Here is a 24,174-nt window from a genome sequence, read left to right on the forward strand (position 1 = left end):
TGGCTCCTTAGATCTGCAGAGAGCTGGGAGGATGCCATATGAATTATTCTCACATTAAACCTTCTTTTTCTATATTATTCAAGAATCTTGCAGACACTTATAAATTCTTCCTGTCAGAATCATACCCAACATGCAAACAAAAGGGCAAGTTAGGAAAATTCTTATCACCTGGCAAAAAAACCTTCATTTCAGTTTCAGAAAGGGAGCTGAGCCCTGGGTGTGCAGTAATCTTGTAGCAACAGAGGGTTTCAGTGCCTGTGCACAACCTATATATACAGAAGAGTAAAAGAAAACCCTAACCTAACACAACACAGTTAACAGGGCTTTTAAACAAATTCTGTGAAATCAGGGACAACTATGCTCTCCCCCCTGCAAAAGGGATCATATGACACCAATAACATTAAAAACCCTAGTTGGCAATCAAATCTGAAACATAAAATGAAAAATAATTTCCTCCTGAATAATCATATTAAATTTCTCGATACCAATTTTCAAATGTGAATATATTTGTTTCAGTAAACATAGTCTCAGTGTAAAAGCTACCAATAGTGCCAGAAGCAGACAAAAAACAGTGAAGGAACACAGAGGGATTTCTGGAAATCAGCACTGTTAACTCAAAGTTCTCAGTATTACTGAAGGGAACAGAAGAGCAAATGCTAACCAACCACCCACAGTCTGGCTATGTTCAATACACTGAAGAAGTCAGCATAAAGCAGCAAACCCACCACAGTTCAGTTCCTCTGGTGTTATCGTGGCCACTGACCGCCCCTGGATCCTGCGTGGGTATTCACAGGTAGCGGCTGCCTGAGCATTGCCTGACTCCACGTATGTCTTCAGCAGCTCTGCCAGCCAAAGGATTTCACAGTCACAGTGAAGAGCATTTGAATCTAAACGTCTGCATGGAACAAACAGCCACAGCTCCTGTTAGCATGCTCAAACTGTTTACAAAGGGCAGTCTCAGATACAGATGTTTGTCACTATGCTTATATGCATTCTGGCAGTCCGTATTACAAAAACGTGCATTATTTCTACCACATGGATAGGCTTGTGTTCAACCTAGCAAGCAGATACACATCTCTCTTCTAACCTCAGAATTCAAAGACATAAATCTGAATTTACTTAGAAGTTATACAAACTTTGCTTACATAAGGAACATATTCAATTCTCCCCACATTATTTTTCTGTTTAATATATGTTACTGCAGTAACCTCACAGTTAACTTGACAGTTTTACAACTTCCCATTTTGCTGATCAGGCAACTGAGACAAAGACCCACAGTTTTCTTTAAGGGCTAAGCTCTCACTGAGTTTAGTGGGTCAGTAACCTCTGAACACACCTGCCTATAACGAGAAACCCATAAATTTGACTTTGCAGTTACTATGTGGAACACTGCACTTTCTAGGATAAAGCCCTGTAGGGAAAAACAAAAAACAAAAACAAAAACAAAAATCAACGGCCGATATTCTCTCTCTCTTGTTTATTTATTTATTAACCTGTAGTTCAAATGTCCAGAGACTCTGTATTTCTTGCTGATCTGTGATAAACAGGCGAGAACAAAGAAAACCATTCTACAAGCTGCCTTACAGATGCCTCTAGGTATAAGCTGTATCAGCTCAGAAGAGAGCAGGTCAGTCCAGCCCAGTGCACCATTCCAGTATCAGCCACTATCAAAAGACTGCTTTACTTAACCATTATATGAAGAAGCATCCTTTTTTTGTTTGCCTGAGCTCCACAAAACCTCAGGGACTGTATGAGTGAAGCAGCTACTCCAGCAAGGTGGATACATCATCAACATTTACCTTATTCCACCCCTTCTCTGCAGTTAAAAGTATGGTTTCAAAACTGGCTCAATGGCATTAAGGCAGCAGTGCTGCAGTAACATCATCTTATTATTTCCCTTGTGATCTCTTTTGGCAGATGAGTTTGTGTGGCGCAGACCACCCTCAGTGGTCCTCCCAATGAAAGGCTATGTTTTTGGTTTTTTTTAAATGGCTGCCTTTGGTGACTCTAAACAGAGTCTCGCTGTACACTGTCAAGATCAAGCCAAAATCTGAAGGGCTCCTGAGGAACTAAGATGCTTCTAATTTTCCATTTGAACGGCATCTAAAGAGGAACTGGGTTTTGAAAGTGATAATAATTACATTCTTGCATCTCTGAGCATCTTTCAGCAGACATTATTTATAATCAGATAAGAAGAATAATCAAACAAAGCAATTTCAAATAATCTACTAGTCAGGGATAACATGCGAGGATCACCTAGTAAGACAAAGACAAGGAAGAAAAAAAAAGAAGAGCTGTGTGTATTATTTAGTCTACATGACAAAAGGCTGATGGTGAACATGATCATATGACTACAAATAACTTGAAGACAGAAAACAAACAAAAAGATTTAGTCATTAAAGATGGTAGGATATGAAGCAATTGTCTCACTCTGTAAGTAAGCAACTGGAGCACAGTCAAAAAAAAAATTATTTATAATAGTTACACAATGAAAAGACTTGTCAAGGAAGACAAACATTGCAAGATGAGATACAGCATAATAGTTTAATTTACTTACAGCCTCTTCATAGATTCTAAGTGACTAAATGTTCCAGGAATCAAATGAGCTATTCTGTTGTTATGTAAAAATCTGTTAAAAAGCACAGAAATATGCATGTAGTATTTCAGATTTTAACACGTATGCATTTCATTTAGGTTCTTCTATATGTGGTTTAAGAGAAAGCAATCTTACAATTTTATATATATATATTTTAAATAATCCTTTTTATTAATTCATTGGCTAATAATTTTTTTGATAAATTCTAAAGTGTATTTGGTGTGTCCATATGGGGGGAAAAAAAAGACGCAAGATAGTAAAATAACAGCCAAAAAAGAAGTGAGTTCAAAATATAAATCTTCCTCATTCACAACATTAATTTAGGCCAAATATCAATCAGAATTACTTGACAAATTGTTCTACAACAGAAAAATATAACACAAGTAATGTTCCAAAGGTCAGCCTGCACAAGGTGTTCTTGGCTAAAGCTGCTTAACAGTTAAAATTACAAACAAACAAACAAAAAAGACTAAAACACCTGAGTTAATTTAAACAAAGAAGCAAGCTGACTCTTCCATATCTTACCCCAAGATAAACAAACTTACAGCCTTTCAAGTTTTGGAAGATGGGTAAAGGACTCAGGATCCAATGTTTCTATTTGATTAAAGTGCAGATACCTGAAAATATGTTAAACAAAGAGAGAAATGCTGAAACAGTGTCCATAATGAAACTAAATTTTATAAAACATCTTGTTACTGCTTACAGTTGTTTTACAAATCTAAATGACAGTCATGATGTAGCAGCTTAACTTTCCTCTGAAATCTGGACCTGTACTTAATTCTGAGAATTATGGGATGTGACAAACAAGGAGGATCTACAGACCAGTACACATTGTATACAAATACACATGCAAAAAAAATTGTTCAGACATTTACTTTGGATATTTTTGGAGACACTACTTTAAGAATTATTTTGCCAAGTCCAGCTTTCATTAGTGAGCATCCTTGAATGAGTAAAAAATTATCAATTTTAAATTATCAAATTTACAGTGTTGCATCTTGTTCTGAAAACATTTACTTTCCCACAGAATAATTTTAGCATGTAACTGTTTTCATTTTCATCACATTAAGTGAAAATTTCAAAAGATGCTGACAACCTGTGCTAGTCCATGAATCCCGCCATCTAAAGTATCTAAGATATCTCCCAATATCAAATGGGGATATTGGGAGAAATATCCCAAAGATATCTAAGGTATCTCCCAATATCAAATGAAAAAAAAAAAAAAAAAAAAAAAAAAAGTAAGAAAAAAAGAAATTATTTTGACTGAGACATTCCTAGACAAAGGGCATTTCCAGCAACTGGTGTACAGTTAACTAATGCAGCTGTGCTGTTTGCTGAACTACTGATGCTCATGTAAGATATTAATGCTATGCAGCAACGAATACTGTACAGCTGTTAACCCTGTGACTGAAGGAGTCTAACAGAACAGGGCAATTACCCAGATTATTAATCTTCAACTGGTGTTACAATGGGCTATTCATAAGGACCAACGACAGGCTCGTGCCAGCCCTGACTGTGCTGTGTAAGTACCCCACTGCTTTGCAGAGGGAGAGAACAAAAAGGAACTGAAGGAACTGTGAAAGCTGTGAAAGGGTTTTATAGACTTTGGATCCTAATTATAGTCATATGAATCCTCTCAAAATTTCCTGCCACCTCTGACAAACTCAAGAACATCACCATGGGCTGAAGAATGAAAAAAAGCTCATCATTTTGAAAGAGAGAGAAAATCTCAGACTGTCAAATCTGCTGGGGAGAAAACAAACAAACAAACAAAAGTAATAAAATCAATCCCACAGCAGAATTATAGGAGCGCAATGGGAGCTCCTGCAGGGCCTGTGGGCCCCAGCATAGGTGGCTGCGGGTGCTGGATCTATGAGCACAAGAGGATGCATGGAGCACAGATGCCAGGCGCGTGGCTGGCAGCCGCCCAGCTCCCCAGAGTAAAGCCAGAGCACGAGCAATGCCAGGCAGCAATGAATTGAGGCCATGGGAGAAAAGAAAGAAAGAAAATCAATAAACTGTACAGACACGATCAGGCGCATCAGAGCATCAAGCATGCCTACAGCCACGGATCATCATGAGAACAGGCTTTGATTCTGTTTGCATTATGAAGCACAAAATGAGTAATAAGCTTCTGCCTATCAGTCTACAGGCCATTTTTTGAAAATACTGGCCATCTTCCTCTAACTTAAACAGAAAGACATCTCGAAGGCGTTTTATCTAATACCACAGAGAACAGCAGAGATCCCTCAGTGAGACTCAGCCCTGAGGAAGGGTTAGTGGAGTGGGTCACTGTTTAAACCTCTGTTTAAAAGCTTTGCTTTTGAATAATAAATAAATAAATAAATAAATAAATAAATACATGCACCATTCTATCTTATGCAGCAAGCAGGGATTACTTTTATTCTTAGCATAGTTAATTCTCTTTGCATTGTTATTACCCACAAGTCCATTGCAAACATACCTTCTTAGTCACTCAATAAAATAACCTTCCTACATGCTTTGAGTATTTCTCTGGTAATGACAAGGCAAGATAGGTATGTTCAGGTAATACCTCTCACTACAACAAATAAGGTTGTGGGAAAAAAGGCACACTGAAGCACACAGTCCCTTTCCCAGGTCCATGGATTAGAGATGACTTGGATCATCTAGTCTGATAACTAACCACTCTTTGAGAGAAGCTTTTCCTAACATCCAACTTGAACCTCCCCTGGCACAACTTGAGGCTGTTGCCTCTTATCCTATCACTGTTAACCAGGACAAGAGGCTGATCCCCATCTCACCATAGCCTCCTTTCAGGTAGATGTAGAGAGCTATAAGGTCACACTCCTCATAAAATTTCCGTCCCAGACCTCTCACCAGCCTTTCTCTAGACACATTCCAGGGCTTTCCTGTAGTAAGGGGCCCCAAGTGAACACAGTACTCCAGGTGTGTCCTCAACAGAGCTGAGCCATCCCTGCTACTGCTGGCAACACTATTTCTGATACAAGATAAAATGCCATTGGCCTTCTTGGCCACCTATGCATACCACTGCCTTATGTTCAGCTGAGTAACAACCAATGACCCCACATCCTTTTCCTCTACACAGTCTTCCACCCACTCTCCTCCAAGCCTGCAGTTGTGGGGGCCAAAGTGAAGGAACTATCCCTTTTTCTCCTTAATCTTCATCTCATGGGCTTCAGTCCAGAGATCCAAACCACTCTGAATGACGTTCCTGCCTTCAGGCAGATTGACACTTCCCCCAAGCTTGGTGTCATTTGCAGTATTACTGAGAGTGCACTCAATACCCTCGTCCAGGTCATCAATGAAGATATTAAACAGGACAGGCTCCAATACCAACCCCTAGGGAACACTAATCATCATCAGTCACCAGCTAATTTTAATTCCATTAATCACCACTCTCTGGGCCTGGCCAGCCTATCAGTTCTTTTCCTATCAAAAAGTATACCTTTTCAAGCCAGGAACTGCCATTTTCTACAGGAGAATACTGAACAGTATTAAAAGGCTTTGCTGAAGTCTAGGCAGACTACACAAACAGCCTTTCCCTCATCTACCTGACAAGTCACTTGACCATCAAAGGAGATCAGACTGGTCAAGCAGAACCTGCCTTTCATCAGCCCATGCTGTCTGGACTTGATCTCCCAGTTGTCCCACACATGCTGTGTGATTTTGCTTAAGATGATCTGCTTCATAACCTTCCCTGGCAGGTTGACAGGTCTGTAGTTCCCTGGATTCTCCTTACAATTCTTCTTTGGAGAAGACAGTCACAATAGCATGTCACAAATCTTCTGGGACCTCTCCAGTTGACCAGGAATGCTGATAGATGGTGGAAGGTGGCTTAGCAATCACCTCCATCAGCTCCCTTGAGTGGATCCCATGAACAGTCTAGAAGCATTAGAAGGTTTCTAACTGTCTTATTCTGAATTGTGGGGAGTTTATTCTTCTCCCCATCCCTGACTTCCAGGTCAGGAGGTAGAGTACCTCAAGCATAACTGGTATGATTACAAATGACAGACATAAAGAAGACACTGAGAATCTCAGCCTTTTTTTCCCTTATTCTTAGTGATCCCATTCCCTGTCACATCCCACAATGGAAGTTTCTTTTTAGCCCTCCTGTTACTGTTAATATATTAGCTCTTTCCTTGCATGGAGCACATAAATGAGTTTCTTTTTAAAGGGAGGTTAGTTTTCTAATTATTATGAAAATTTCTTGGACTGAAAATTCATCTAAAAGGTTATCATACTCAAGAAATAATCTCTCATTGTCATGTCTTCATAGACATCTTTATGTTCACAGGATAATAGGCTCTTGAAAAAAGCCTGCAAGATGGAATGAATTTGAAATTAAAAAGACTTTCATTTAGGATTTTTTTTTATTTTTTATTTTTTTTAAAAAAGCAAAAAAGCATATACAAATATTTTTTAAAGATCCTTGTGTCTTCCATTTAGGACTTTGAATTTATTATCAAGCAGGAAACAGAGTATTTGAAGAAAAAAGAGGCTATAGTGAACACACCACACCTAGAGGAATATAAAGATTTCATAAAGTAAGCATAGTACAGACTTTTTCTTTGTTATGACTACTCTTAGAAGATGAACATGTGCAGTAACTCCTGCCCTCTTTCACAGGACTAAATTTAGAATCCTATCTTCCACAGCATAATGTTATTGTAGAGGATCACTTTTATGTGCCAAATGTTCATTTTTAATAGCATCTCCACATCTTTGGAGAATTACTTAAAATTCATTAGCAGATTATAATATATGTTCTGAACATCTAAACAGTATGTTTGCCACTTTGAGTAAACAAAATGAGAAATGAAAGAAAATAAACAGATTTTCCTGGATTTATCCAAGAACTTGTCCTGCCCAGGCAGTAGGCAAGTATGATAAGAATTAACAGCTGAAATCATAGGGAAAGAGATTAAGATTAGATATTATAGTAATGGTATAAAGTACTGGAACGAGATGCATAAGGAGATTATTGAATCTGTTCTTTAAAGATTTTCAAAATAAAGCAAGATTCCAGCCACTTAGATTGCTTGACCATAGCTAATCTTATTGAAGAATAACAGAGAGGTACTGCATGTGATGGTTGAACTAGATGATCTAGGTGGTCTCTTCCAGTCTTAATGATTCTACGATTCTCAAGTCCCTTTGTCACACTTCTTTAATCAGACTCCAATGTGATAAACATACATAAACTCCCAGAAGTTTATGTAGCAAGCAGGAACTCTTTGTAATATAAAACTTAAAGAAACAACAACAAAAACCAACACATAGCAACAGCTGAAGGCTATTGAAAATTGAATTTGGAAAAATAAATAAATGTAAGAAGCTGCGTCACTGCACGTAAGATAATATTTTTCATGTATTGATTTCCCCAAAGATATATGTGTGAATACAAATTGCAGCATGTCTCTAGGAACAGTTTACAAAATTCAAAATTCATATGTTAATATGAAAGTCAAAGGAAAATATTTAATTTGTATTCCATTAAGAAAAAGCAGATTTAAATAATCCCAGCAATACTTGGGTGACTCCCAATAATTACAGACTGCAGAGAAAGCATTTTGTCCCTAATACACGCAAAGCTTTTAACTGAGATCTCAAAAATACACCAGAAAATCCACCTACCAACAAGTGCATGTATCTGGAAATGGACTGAATGTAGAGCTCAAGCTTGGGATCTAGATGCCAAAAACTCACAACCCTCCCACAAGACAGGTATCTATGACATTTTAGCGCAGTTCAGTTTTACACAGGGGCATACAGAGGTATATCAGAGCTGCACAAACACAAGCACGCAAGGGCAGGCTTGGCTGCCTTTCAAGTGCCTTGGATGTCTTCCAGCATCTGCTCTGAAAAAATGCAAGTTTCCTGAAGGTTTGTGTCATATTTGCCAGATCCAAACACACGTATTGCAGATTCAGCAAGGTCTAAACTGGTCCTAACTGTCTGCTTATAAATCTGATGGCTTTCTCCCTTCATGTCCTGCCTGGCTGAAGAGTTATGTGATGAAATACGTATGGCTCAAGTTCTCATTGTGTTCAAGCACCCAAAACTGCCAAGTGTTCTTAGAATTTACTCTAGCACAAGTGAGTTTCAAGGTCTGATTCAAAGATCTTATTGTCTTGGCAGAAATTTTAAAAAGAAAAAAATAAAAATAAAAAGGTATTTCAACTACATCAGCAGTAAAGAATCTGTTGCAGAGGTTTTAGTGGGATCCTGCCAGGAGCAGCATTTGCAGCTGCTGTTCTTTTTCTTCCCTTACATCCATGCAATGGTCCATTTCAGCTAAAGTGTACATACAGCTTCTCCCCACTACCGCTGGTGAATGAAATTTCAAAGTTAAATTTAAAAAAAAAAAAAAAAAAAAAAAAAAAAAAAAAGCAAGAAAAATGTGTGTAGTCCAACTAATATAAATAAAAATAAAATTTAAAAAAAAACCAAACAACCATCAGTTTCATTCTGTTTCACTAGAGCACATAATATGACTGTGAAACAGGTATTCTCCTGAGGTGAAGACCCACAGCCTCTGCTTCAAGAACTCTGCTGAGCAAGGAGAATAATATTTGGTCAAGTCAATGCATCCAGGTCACAAAGTGTGTTTCATGATCAAGGCTACACAGACCTGTAATCTGGAAACATCACATGAAGCTATTGACCTTGTCACAATGTAAAGCTGGAGGATTTGGGTACACATTCACATGATTTAGCTTTGTGAACGCTATCTTTCCTCAAAGATAATGAGGTAAAATAGATCTTACACAGCCAGAACCTCTTTATGGTGCTGACTTTGTTAAAAACTTGATTTTGTACAGAATAACATTGATGTCACAGTATGATATCACTGCTGGCTGAGAGGCTCAAGTTCAGCCTAGTGGAAAAGTCCATTGAGAACATGCTAATGACCCACAATTATATCTGTAGAGTTTAGAGGTTTTTTTTTAGCCTTAACACTGATGAACAGGAAAAAGAGAAAAAGAAGAAGAATGTAACACTGTTGCCACTTGCAGCATATCAGACCTGTGGCATATTTTGGAATCATCAGAGATTCAATAAATGGATCTCAGAGTTTAAATTTCTACACAGAAAACCAAACTTGCCGCCAACATGCTAGTAAGCCCTACCAGTTGCTGTCAATATACTGCAGTAATCATTTCTAGAGCAAGAGGTAAAGGAAGAGAAACGTTAAGGAAACAAATGATATCTACTTCCCTCTAACATGAGCTTGAATAACTTTGTACACATTCTGAAGAACCATTTTATTTCATATGCACACCTTGTCCACTAATGTTCACTAGATTTTTATACTATGAAGGAAACTGTCATATGTCTTAGTATAATAGAGTTTTTGAGCTCTCACAATTCACATGCTGCAAGATTGAATAATCTAGTGTTGTTATTTGGTAGTCAGATTGTTAAACAGCTATGCATTTTATGGCTCTGTTTTTCAAAACACTGCTATAGCGAATGCACAGTAATGCTATCTGTTCATAAAAACAAACAAATTTTGTTTTAAAATACAGCAATACGAAGTTAAACTTCAAGATACTAGTTCACAAAGTAACTGCAGCAGTCAAAGTAATCACAATATCATAAAATCTACAGAAATGAAATAAAATCTCTCTCTAAGCAATATACATAGTTTTTTCAACATTTTCCACCATTATTCTGCCTCTTCATCAAAGCTCTTTCACATCACCTAGCAACATGGGGAATGCAAATGAGAATTTTTTTTAAAAAGACAAACACGGAAATGAGGAATTTGACACAGAGATCAATTTTGTTTTTCCACATGCAGATGATTATGGGGCTCTCTAACTAACAATCCATTGACAGTAGACATGCAAAGCATGCAGGCAGGATGTAAGGATCAGGGTGTGCGCTTTTCCTCTGCAGGGGAATCATGGAGATGACAGCACAGAAGAGAAAAGGCACTTACAGTTGTTCTAGAGAGGCAAGTCCTTTAAATGCTTGCCTGTCAATTGACTGGATTTCATTCTTGTACAAATAGCTGAAACAAGAAACAATCAGTAATATTAGTACACAAACAGGAGCTACATGAAGGTGGGAAAGAAGAATTAAGTTGACACATGAAGACAGTTTTTTCACTACATATTAGGAAAAAAAAATTACAAAACAAAAACTAAACACATACACATAAAAACACTTTGCGTTTGAGAATTCATCCCAAATGTTTGCCAAGAAAATCAAAACTATGGGGCCTTGTAGGTTGATCACCTGGTTTATCTTTGGCTTCCCAGTTCTCACCAGTATGACTTATTGTTTCTTTGCCCCTCATTTTCTTGGTGGACTTGTCAAAAGTCAAAATAAATTCATCTTAATGGGACAGGATTGCAACAGTTGCCTTTTCAGGAATACACCAGGCCTCTTATTTTATTAAAATATCTCATGTGAATACTGGTACAAATGTGAATATTGTGACAGAATTTGTCTTTTGAATGGACTTAGAGAACAAAGAGTGATATAAAGCCATCTGTGTCACATTTTGAATATTTACCAAAAAAATGTACAAGCCAAAGTGTTGATACTGAATCAATAAAACAGCATTGTATATTTGTTTTATACCATACAGAAGATGGACATCAGGTCCCCATTCACAATACAACCTGAATAAATAAATGCAGAGTACCAGTATGTTCACAAGTGCTTTCTCTACCTTTTCCACAGAATTAAAATACACCTGGTTCTGGAAGGATTGGAGTATGTGATCAAATCTATTATCATCAGGCTTTTAATATTTAAGATGGTTTAGTGAGAGAATGTTTGAGAAAAATCATACAGTTTAGCTGATAACTATAGTTTATGGGTTCGATGTCAGCTAATCTGTTAGGCTGGGTTAGGAACAAATTCACAGTAAGAACTGTCTCAACTATTTGACAAATGCTTTGAAACCGAGTTAATCAGGCATAGATGTCTATGAAAAAAGGATGAAAAGATTTGGAACCACAAATGGCTTTATTAGATTTATTAGTAGTTTGTTTTTTTGTTTTTTTGTTTTGTTTTATTTATTTATTTATTTTTATTGTTGCAGCTTTCATTAACTAACTTGAAACACTGCAAAGATCTTTTGAGAAAACAGATAAAATATCTGCCCTGCTGGAACTCATGGCAGTTTTAAACTGACTTGATAAAGGCCAACGCTTCACAACAGTCCTCAAGAAGTTGTAGGCATCTGACTGTACCTCATGACAACTTTGGGGAACAATATGGAGTAGTGTCTTTTCCTTGAATCTAAAGTTTTCCAACAAATCAGTTGCCAAGATCTGAACACAATAATATATATATATAACAAAAACATTCATCTACACAAAGTGTATAGTACCTCCAATGACAGAATAACTAAAAAGCAGAAAAGTCGTGACGCTTTTAAAATGTTCAAAAGACTGAAGAAATTAAATGATAAAAAATAATTTGGCCATCTGAAATATCTGTAAAGACATAGAAATTTGTGTAAAAAGAGAGAGCGCAGGTGTATTATGCTTATTTTGCATAATATTGCATAGTCTTTGATTTTGTCTCCTCGGTTTTCCTGTCTGTATGGTACAAATTCCTACTTTTTTTCTATAGCAAGAATGTTAAATACCTCATTTCCTCTTACTCCTCAGAAAACCTGCAAGACTGAACAGTGAAGGCACTGTTTTCCTTTCTTAACATGCCCTGCTTAGCCGTTTGGAAATTTCTCTTACTTCTCTGAGTGCAAACATTCTGATTCGACCCAGCAATGAGGGTGGTTTCAGATACCTTTAATAATCAATCAGCTTAGTTAAAAAGAAATAATTTCTATCAGAAACCTTGCTAAATTTTTTATTTATTTATTTTTCTGAAGACCAAGTAAAGCAGAGTGAAGAACATAAGTAGATGACTGGGAAAATGACTGGTTTTTCAGACATTTACAACCACACTGTCAGGAATGGAGTAACCCTTTTATTTTTTGGTCTATGTTCAACATTAAACTACTTTTTTTTTTCTCATGTTGATCAGATTTCCTTCAGAAGCAGGACAGTCAACTGATCTCAGTCCACCACTTTCCCCATCCAGAGAGAAAACTCAAAGTTACAAAAAGGTACACATGTAATATGAAGGATATGACAACCACACTTTCACTTGGCCACGTTGATGTTTCCATAAGATTATTAACAGAAAGAGAAAAAATATATATACTCACCTAATGAGGAGAGAACAGAAAATAAAATTAAGTAGCACTTGTAAAAAACTATATGTGTTTCTAAAAGGCTGTTTTGCCTTTTAGAAAGGTACTTTACAAACACTGCACTAACCTTTAATATCTGTCTATCATCCAGCCACATTAGTAGAAAAGTGATTTAAAGTAAAATTATGGGCAAAGTAGTTTATCACTTTATCTTAAATCTTTATTAACACAAGTAAATCACTACAATTCTACAAAGGATGAATAAACAGTAGATTAAGATAACAAGATGATATATTCTATTTAGATATTAGATTAATTTCTGGAACTTACTATTCTTTTCAGAAGAATTCAGAAATAAAAAAAAACACTTGCTGGAAATGCAAGTAAGGCTGATGATGTTACTGGCCATACACTTCAGAAATTAATAAATAGGTAACCAGTTATCAGAAAATTAGAAAGAAATAGTTTCAAATCAAAGACTATTACGTTCCTTATAAGAACCATGTTATTTTTTGTTTTTTTGTTTTTTTTTTTTTTAAATGAACTGTATAAAAAGTCATGTGATACAATGAAATTCAGATCCACATATATTTCTTTGGAACAGGAGAAAAAAGAAAAGGTATTGACAGTATCAGATAGTGTGGAAAAAAACTGAGAAGTAAATAAAAGCAGCAGAGAGATTAACACAGAAATGTAAAGAAGGTTGTTGGTGGAATTAGCAACATGACACACAGAGAAATGAGATCAGAAATCACTGGAGGCATTCAAAGGAAAAAGTAACGTGACTTTGACAGCAGAAGGCACAGAAGAAAATATGACATAATCTGACATTGGGAAGGGTGAGGCCAGCAACTCTGCAGTTTGGCAAACCTACAACACCTCTTCTACCACCATGGCTTCATTCACCAACTGCAAAGCAAATATTGATCATTCCTTCTAAGTATTTTCAGAACTGATATGTTCCATGCAGCCTCAGTTCCCACAATCCCTAATATCCAATTCCTTACCTTTCCACTTCTTATTAAGTAAACACACCCAAATGTTTTACCAAAATTTTTATTTTCCATTTTGATATACATAGTTTCCTTCACACTAGCTTACTGCTTTGTAAATATAAAGCACCTTCTCTTTTTCTTCTGAAAAGCTCTTTGCTAGACTATATTTTATATTTTTCCATGTTTTATCCTCAAACTCTCTCTTATCTTAGGCTCACTTTCAACACTGCCGATTTCACATCCTACAACTTCAAAGTGCAATACATCTCCCGCTTCAATTCCTAATTATTTTCTATCTTGGAGAATAAACTGCTGGTATTCAGGATCAAGAACAATCTAACAGTTTCCACAAGCCCACCAACAGCTATATTTCAAGACTGAGAGCAAGACTGAGAAGCTTTTCTGTTTTCTCTCTAAGTATTAACTGAATAACTCCATTAACTGAACAAGCAAAACGTAAATTGAAAATTTCCCAGGAAGTCAATAAAATAGACTCAGCATACCACATATCTCTCATATGAGCAGGAGCAAATTTCAAAAATATTACCAATTATTTTGATCATATCAATACAACTTTCTAAAGTTTACTGTAGCCAGCAGTGTTTCTCTTTATAAAAAGGGTATTGTAAGATCAAAGCACTACACATAATTACTTAAGTACATCAAGAAACTGTGTTATGGATGAGGTTCTATCTATGACTGCTTTTTTCATCCTTTCTAAAGAATCAGATTGTCAAAATTAAGGTACAAGAAATCAGAAGTCAGAAAGAAAGAAAGAAAAGCAGAAAGATGTATCCTTTTGGTTTCATAGCAAAAAGCTGATAACAACATCTGACTCCTTCTAATTTATATATGGATTTAGACCAATTATTACCACAAAAAGCATAAGACCATATAAAACTTTTGCTTATAGAACTGCAAAAATGTTTATATAGTTGTCATAATTTCAGTTCTATTAGACAGCTAGTATTTCTGTTCTCATAAAAGCACAACACCATGGGCTAATAATCTTATCAAATAAGAAAAGTTATATTCACATTATCCATTATCCGCAGTTATTCCAGATGATTTTACTATAGGATACTAGATTCTGAACAATATTTTTATCTTTTTAAGGGCAATACTGTTTCTCTCTTTAATGTCTCCTTCAGTACATTCCAGTGTGAAGAAAAAAATTGTTTCCTTCATTCCATAGAATACACTTCACAGGGGCTTACTGAACCAAACTTTTCACAGCTGAACTATATGTAGTTGGTGGATTTGAGCTTTCTTCTGCTGGTATTTGACCATTTTATAATGTTATGGCTGTACAGTTGTACAGAATACTCATTTTAAGTCATCAAAATAGGCAAAAACATCTTCTTAAATGATATTTTATCAAAATAGACAGCAGTTTTAAAGAATTGAATGAACAACCACTTTTAACTTCACATGAAGATTTTACAGGAAGAAGAAAAGATCTCCACTTAAAAATAAAGTTATTATGTTAACAGACATTGATAAGTATATAGGAAAATAAATACAGAATAACTCATTTAACTCTGTTCAGTATTTTTTATCGGTTTTATCTGAGATTTACTACAACTTTGCAAAAGAAAGCATATGTAAATAAAGAACTAATAAGAACTGAGTAGTATTTCTGCACAGCTGCTGACAGTCAAAAGAAACATTTTTGAATTATGAGACCTTAAGCACTCCACTATTATTTTGTATCTCAAGTTTCAAAGCACCAGATCTGTTATATAAACATATTTTGTAAAAAACATTTCCAACAAATCATTATGGACTTTCATTGTTTATTGTGGTACTCTGTTCAATATTATTTTTTCTCTACTTCTATAGAAAGTAAACAATTTCATTATGGAAAAGTAAGAAAAATAAAAACCAAGAAACACGATCAAATGCAACTTTGAAAACCAAATAATATACCCGTACAAACGTATATGTTTTCCATCTTTTCTCTCTTCTCCATTTCCTTAGGTTGCACTCTTTAAAGCTAGATGAACAATTAAATTCCTGGATTGTTTCCAAAATACTGAAATCTCAAAGCAATTGGCACTATAATAATGGCCATAACCCAAGATAGTGTGTTCATGATGCTACATAAGTTGCATACAGTAAACAGTAACTAGGAAATCCTTCAAAATGCACTGACTACAAACATATACTGATATCTTGTATTAGCAAATCTCAAACCACCAACTTACAGAAAGATTCACAGTTGTCTCCAATCCACAAACTAATTTCACTCTTTTTCAAAGCAGTTTACCATGAGAGATAGCAAGTCAGATGAAAACTCACGTTCATACTGAAGTTATTCTGTTATATATCAATAAAAAAGGTGACATTCATTTAACTTACAGATATTTCAGATTTTCAAGGTCTTCAAATGCCCCACTTGGTATTCTTTTAATTTGATTGTTGTTTAGAAGCCTATTAAAATAAATAGACATATATTTATTTTAATATACAAGAACATTGGGAACAAAATGTATAAATTAGGTGTAAATGTAGCACAATAACTTAAAAAGCAAAACAAAAGGTTTTTTTTTTGATACCAGTAACTTAGAAGGAAAAAAAAATCTACCTTGTTTTGTTTGGTTTTTTTCCCTTGTGTGAATATACAATGCAATACATTTATTGGTAACATGTTTCCAGAACAAATAGAAAGCAACAATCCAGAGTTAACTGATACCACTGTATTCAATTTGAGATTACACATTTCCATAATATATAATTCCAATTTGTAATTATAAATGATGTAGACTGTACATGTTGATTCCACCTTTTGGCTGCTAATATATTAAAGAACAGGAATTCTCTACACGTTTGCATTACGGGTGTGTAAAAATGTCTTGGTCTTCATTTTACACTGCATTTGTGCTAACAGAGATATCAATAAAAGGAAGCTCAGTAGGATCCGGATTTTCTAAATTCTGTCTTCAAGGCCACCACTTTGAAGAGGAATGCTCAAAACTTAAAAAAAACAGAGATTGTCAAATATTTTTTAACTGAAGCACATTTGAACACTTGTACATTTGAACAGGTTTGCTGTGACTACATTTAAAGTGTGATATCACAAGATATTAAACTTAAATCATTAGCAAAAAAAAAAAAAAAGGAAAAAATATATAACTAAGTAAACTTCTACATTTTTCATAGCTGCAGTTAAATAAAGTTAGGAAAATATTAGAATGTCAATAATTTCCTTTTGTTGTTGTTGTTTTTATTTCAGTTGACAAATACGTGGTTTTACTTTCATATATTCTGGTCCTAAGCCTTGCTTTCTTCACCCATGTAAATACTACAGCTGAAATTTATGAGACAATTTACTTGAGAAAAGTAAACAAATTTGGCACACTATCGAGTAAATCATATGAATTCAAAAGGGAAAAGTTGAAAAATAACTTACAACGTGTTTAAGTTTTTAAGCCGTCTAAATTCTCCAGGCTGGATTTCTTTAATCCTATTAAATCTTAGATCTCTGCAGGAAAATAAAGAAATAAACATGTTATTAGAAACAAAACAAACAGAAATTATCTATTTTTTTCGTATGAAAAGCTGAACTAAGGACAAGCTTCTGGGACCACTGTCACCATCCTCCATCCATAAATCATACCTTCGGAGGAAGGGAGAAGCAAAACAATTCCACAGCATTAGAAACAGAATTCTCCAAATACAGCCTTGGCTGCCAATGCTGAAGGCTCAGCAAGTGCTCATGAAGTATGCTCCCTTCCACAATGAAGGACCTTGTAATGGGTAACGGATGTTGAATTGTATTACAGGTGTATTACAGGTGAGAGAGAGACTCTAAGAAGAGAGAAGGATTGGAGGACAGAGGATGGTAGACAGTCTGTTCCTTGCGCTACCATTATGTTCCCTGATAAAAGAGTCCTTGCTCATCTTTCTTGCTTCAAATAAACATTTTAATTTTGAGATAAAATAATCAGAAGTTCAAAAATCCAATACTTCCAAACTGAATGTAGAATACTGAATATTTCTCAAAAGACTCAAAACAAGATCTAGCTCCTAAACAAGAGGAAACTTAAAATTTCATTATATTTCTTTAAAAAGGCCCACAATTAAAAAACAATATTTATTCAAACTAAGCACAGCTACAATGCAGAATGTCTTTTTAGACACAGTATAGATATACATTCATCCATATGGAAAGCAAATCTACTCCCTACACTGTAGGGCAGGCTTATAAATAAGCACTTCCATGAATGCAACAGACCCCTTTCCTCCATGAAGCACAATTTTGACATGTCAAATCCATTCTGCAGTATTTCACTATGGTAACTCTGGATTAGCAACATCAAGCAAAATAATTATATACTGTGCATCCCAAATCCCACCAATATGTGCTTTCTGATATTAACCTGTTGAGGTTAAATAATAAAGAATGTTTTAAGTCATAACCGTTTGCTTTCATTCTGTATAAAGGTATTCATGCAGCTGCAACAAGGCACTGCACCCAAATTTTCAGTAGAGTCCAATGAACTTGGTATCAGAAACTATCCACAAGTAAAATACTTCACAGAAAGCTATGATGACAAAAATACATTCTCATACAGATTAATTACACTTAGCTTAAAGTTAACAATACAACTACACTAAGACAGGAAAAAAAGAAAAAAATCCAACAAATCGATGTTAATGTGACTAAATTTCAGAATGAAGATTTCTATACATTCCTCCAAGAGAGTGATCTTCCTTGAGAGGAAACAACACCTCTTATTGCTGAGGTTTTTTTCTTTAGGCATAAAATTCACTACAATAAAGAATGAAGCAGATTATGCAGAGAATGCTGCTCAAAATAAAGAATATACTCCCTTTTTGTTCTCTAAATCACTATAATTATTCTTCATGAGATATACTTTGTGCATAGAGGATAAAAACATTAATCACCACTGTAGATTTCTCAGTAATATATTGTTCCCAACTGTCTTAAATTCCTAATATAACAGGACAGTAAACCATGAATATGGGAAATAGAGTATACATTATGCAGATTAGTACAGCTGTTTGATATGGGTCATTTACTTATATAAAAGAAATATCCTTTAGAGGATAGTTCTGTAAAACAAATGATCAGTTAGTCAGAGAAAAGACAGCAAATTAGATTAGTTACTGAACTGAAAGTTTGCATCAATTGGAACTCTTTAGAAATTGCCTTAAGGTATTAAATATTTCAGAACAATGATGGTAGAAGGAATTACTAGCTGTATTAAGTACAAAGGTGCTGGCAAGTTTGGAGAGGCTACAAATGTTCTGGAGAATGTCTGAGATGAGAAACAGTCCTCGGGAGGTGGAAATGGTTAACTAAATAGCAGTGAGACAGCAAACAAGCAGGAAGCTATCATGCTTCAAAAATATTTTGTGTTGTTGAGGTTGTGCAGTTAAGCAACAGGATGACCTTCTTCCTCCCTTTCTTTTTCAGTCTAGCTCCTGCTCAATCATTCCATCATCTTCCTTGTTACTCACAAAAGCTTGCTCCCTGTCTATTCACTTCTCTTTCACCCTCATTCTATTTTTGCAAACCAACCATATCCCCACTGTGCGTTGTGCACCAGGCCTCCACAATCCTGACAGCCACCATCTTGCCACGTGGCATCAGCAGGCTGAAGCTGCAGCCCCAAGCAGCCCACCTACATTTTTACTGTCATTTTTTCACCTTCCTCATCAGTTACCATTTATCAGTGAAATAAGAAAACAAAACAAAATGAAACAAGCTATAAATGGAATATCCAATAAAAATTATGCCCTTGCAATGACAGCATGGGATTTCAGGATACTTTAATAGTTTTTGGATAAAAATCCAAAATCGATTGCCACGCTTTGAGTTCTTCAGACAAACCTAGTATACCTAGCTCCTAATTCACATTATGCCTTTAACTATATGGTTCATAGTGAATACATTTACTCCTTTCAAATTTGACCTAGACTTGACACAAAAGTACATTTAGGGAAAAGTCTGCTCCTGCAATTTTCTGTATGGAATTCTCTGGGCTTATGATCCTGTTCCTAAGCATCTTTTCTTCAAGCTAGTTCTCCCTAAATGCTTTGCTAATATTATCTATCAGCACTCATTCACATACAGCATCTCAACTACATGCGGTAAAGCCGCCTACTCCCACGATTAATTTCCTGGCCCTGTATCAACTGCTCCATGCTAATTTGTGGGCCACAACCAGGAAACGTTTGGTTAAGCGAGAGGCCGCGCAGCCAAGAACGTGCCATGGAGCACGCTGCCCATCCGACACTTGGGCGCCCTGGATGCACACTGCCGTGCACTGCCTGAGGCACACAGCAGAGTGCAGCAAAGCTGGTGTGAGGGTTTTGTCATGCGATATCTCATTGTATAGCACACAACTAACTGCAAAATAAGTAGCCGTAAATAAAAAATCGGTTTCATGTGACGCAAAAAGATGAGTATTTATCTAATATGTTGAACTTTCTGAAGTTATGCCTCTCATTTACACTTTCTTTGTGATATGTAAAATTTTAAACACAAAGCATTTGTTTTCCTTTTTGCGACAAAGTGTTCGTGGTAACAAGCTGGGCTACAGGCCTTTTCATCCAGATGGAAATTAACTTTGCTCCTCATAAATCACCTGTTTGAACTAAACACGTCCATTAGTCTCTTCCCTTTTAAGGGAAGTCCATTCTTAACAATAAACTAATAACATCTGCAAATTAGCAATACAGAATAATTTTAAACAATATTTCTAATTCCACAAAAAGAAAGCTTCTAAATGTACAAATGTTAAAGAAAATTATGCAGATCTTACTGCCACATACAACCTAATTTTCCTGTGACAGCACTCACACGACTCCACAACGCCCTATTTTAGTTTGTCCTGGCAGCACACAGCAACAGAAAGTGTGAGAACTCTGTTAACACACTCTGATGTGCAAGGCAATAGTTGGGCATATAAATGCAATCTGAGTTTAGAAAAGCATTCTATAAAATAAAGCAATGAATAAATATTTAAGAGCATGAATATCACACAGAGGGATAGATATACAGTGAGCTATATAGCTTTCAAACATATTCATCCTGTACAAGGGTTGCCCATGGAGGTTGTGGATGCTTCCACCCTGGAGGCATTCAAAGGCAGGCCGGATAGGGCTTTGAGAAACCTGGTCTAGTGGGACCTATAGCAGGGTGTTGGAACTGGATGATCTTAAAGGTCCCTTCCAGCCCAAACCATTCTATGATTCCTTTACTCAACTGTAATATACCATCATTTTGCCTAATTTTTTCTTGTCCAAAAATGGAAAAATCTACTTTTTGACTTAATAATATCGGATAAAATCAAGAGCACAAACTAAATACTGTTTTACACTAACATATGTTAATCTTACTCTGGAGGACTAGTTTCCAGTGCACTGTTTTAATATCTAATTAAGTATAAATCAGATTCATACCCTCGTAATAAGAAAAATTACATGGTAACCAAAAAAATTCCTCCAAAAATATGACTAACAAATTTCTCCAGAAACAGCATTCATCAAAACAGAATACAAGTACAACAAATTTACCTATGGGAAAGCAGAACAGCACACTTAAATTCAGGTTTAGATCAGCATTTATATTCATCTGTCATACAAAAAGCATCTTATTCCAGAGTTTAATTTGAAAATATTTGAATTTTGGGGGAAAACAAAAAAAGGCGGTTTGGATGAAATAGTCATATCACATGCTAAAGCTTGAAATGCACTGCTGACATATGAATGATTTTATTATATTGAATAAAAGAAAGTACTCTAACATTTCCAAATGAAATCAAGCCCTGAAACTTGATTAGCAGTGAATGAAAGTACCTCACCACTATGCCATTTCACAGGCTAACTATAGTACTTTAGCATCAATTTAGGACAGGAAGTTCTTAAATTCAATAATGTCTTAAATCAGATAGATTGCCTCAGTTCAAAAGAAGCAAAATAACCACAGAGGCAAGCTAGAAATATGGGGAACAATGCTACTGTCCTAAGTATCTTAAAAAATGAAAAAGAAATTTGGACCATACAAGTATAAGCCATACACCAAAACACTACCACAAATGTAGACACTTAAAATCTCCAGTGAAAATTATTTAAATCTAAAACTCTTCCTCTAAAAATGACTGTAAATTGTACAGTAATACAATGTTTATCACTTTAATATGATGGATTAAAAGGAAGCAATGACTTTGTTTTGATAAGAAACAGCAGGAATAAAGCAAAATGCTTCCAAATGATGATGTTCTTGCTATAATCTCTGTGAAACACATAGATATAAAAAGTCTGAAGGAGATCCAGATGCTAAAGACGTGATATTATTTTACTCATCTGCATGATATACATTGAATCAAGAGAGAAGTGCACACCTGTTAATTGATTTTTCCCTTTAAAGAAAAAGAAACATAAGAAGTTAAATAAATACAATAATGAATAAATATCAGTAGATCTACTGGATTTAACAGGTTTTATTAATAATCAAATTTAAAGAATGACAATTGCATTGACCATTTGTTTACCCCTCTTCAGACTTTCTAAAAAACTATGAATCGTCATACGCATATCACTTCACTATCAGCACATTCAAAGGAATGAAATAAGAGAAACACATTAATTTTTTTCCCACATCCGAAGATTAATTACAACCCAGCAGAAATAACCTATACCATAAATGCCAAACTACTATGTTTCTCAACACAGAACAAAAGAACTGCAAATGCCAGCAAGGCTATATTGCTTATGTCTACTTTATTCTTATTCTTTTTTTATTCAAGGTCATCCCAGCAGGAAATGAAAAACAGCCATCAGCATAGTAAAAACATTCAAACAGAGCAGAGCATGAAAATTGCACAAAAGAGGTTATATAATCAAGTCAGGGCAGTAACTGGATGATGTCAATGGCACTTTAATGCTGCTTTAACTACTGCCCTGTAAAAAAAAATGTGTCACTTTGTTGAACAAACAAAGAGAAATCCACCACTTTAAAAAAATAAAACCAAAACCCACTTTCAGCTATTGCACTACTTACATTAATCCTCACTACTAGCACCCATGATATTTTCTAGAATACGAAGGCATTGTTTTTGCCTGATTTTAAGATTTAACCTTAGCAATTATTTTAAAAATAAAATCATGTCATTATCCTTTTCCTCTTGATTCATTTTCTGGATGAATTCTACCCAAGTCTAATTACTATATACAGTATGTGACTTCCTCTCATTTAGACTGAGATTTTATTGTATGTACATCAAAATTGAGCATGTAAAATAAAGCTGCCATGCCTAGATGGGAAAGTCTTGCACCGTAAATGGCTATTACAGTCGATAATATTTAGTATGCTATAATTTTAGTAAGAAAAGTAAGCACGAGGATCATCAATATACTGAACTCTGAAGAACTGGATGCAGAAACTTTGGCAGTACTCATTTGGATCACAAAAACATATTTACAAAAATATAAAAAAAATAAATCTGGGTGATTTTTATTTTTTTTTTACTACTATTTAAGTAATGCCAGACTGGTATGAATAGGTAAGACTTGTTAAAATTCACTCCAAGTTTATGCTTTAAAAATACATATCTTTATCAGGTGCAGTTTTGGTGAATGGAAAGCATGATCTAGCCTTCTCCAATAGCTAAGGATTTGTTTTAACTAACAATTATTTTGCCATTACAGTTGAAAGGAAAACATTTAAATGTGAATTCAGTGAAATGCAATGCAGTATTGTCTTACTAAGTCTGTAGATCCCTCTGTTGCCCTTGTTGCCAATTTTTCCAACCAGCTATGCAGAGCTTTTAATAAGACTCAAGCAGGATTTGCTGGATCAAAGTTTTGGGCAAGAATTACACATGGAAATCTTACTTTAGCATGATCTTGGCTCATTGTCTTATCTACCCTCAGAGTTTTCAAAAATCATACACTCCAGAAAAACTTTACGTGGAAATTCAAAATGTTATAATTGTGCCTAACTCTCATGCTACATTTAAGGGGGGAAAAAAAGTTTTATTATTGGTAGACATAATTCTATTTGTGCATCTAACATGTAAAGGTGAAATCTATTTTTATTTCCCTCAGGCATCTATTTTATTTCTAAAACTAAATAATAAAAAAGATTGACAGTATAGTCATGACTCATAACCAATTATTTCTGACTAAATATCCCCAGCAAAGAGCTGCTTTCATGCCCCTTGTTCGTTCAGTGCCCAAGAAAATAGAGCATCATAGGTGTACATGATGCTGTGTTAACAAAAACATTTGAACAGCTTGCATCAAGCAAGGACTGAATGGATAACTGGCAGCCTGTATTGTAAAGAGATATCGCTACACTGAAAAAATGTGTAGAGAGAAACAGCTTATTTTCAGTTTACTTCTCAATATTTACAGTTTCAAATGTACTT

General features: G+C 35.3%; 1 protein-coding gene across 2 annotated transcripts in view; it reads right to left on the bottom strand.

Moving 5' to 3' along the window:
- Positions 1-24,174, bottom strand: part of PXDN (peroxidasin) — a 73,347-nt gene that overhangs the window by 33,739 nt on the left and 15,434 nt on the right. Inside the window, exons 2-7 of one of the 2 annotated variants that reach the window (XM_015859355.3) lie at positions 17,184-17,255; positions 16,133-16,204; positions 10,545-10,616; positions 3,142-3,213; positions 2,558-2,629; positions 726-895 (exon numbers count right to left, since the gene is read on the bottom strand). In XM_015859355.3, the coding sequence (XP_015714841.2) occupies positions 726-895; positions 2,558-2,629; positions 3,142-3,213; positions 10,545-10,616; positions 16,133-16,204; positions 17,184-17,255 (530 nt within the window). The remainder of the gene's footprint in view (positions 1-725; positions 896-2,557; positions 2,630-3,141; positions 3,214-10,544; positions 10,617-16,132; positions 16,205-17,183; positions 17,256-24,174) is intronic. The other variant, XM_085542152.1, reaches the window with a different exon arrangement.

The sequence above is a fragment of the Coturnix japonica genome, chromosome 3 (assembly GCF_054131305.1).
Source record: "Coturnix japonica strain WE chromosome 3, WE-NBRP24, whole genome shotgun sequence".
NCBI lineage: Eukaryota > Metazoa > Chordata > Aves > Galliformes > Phasianidae > Coturnix > Coturnix japonica.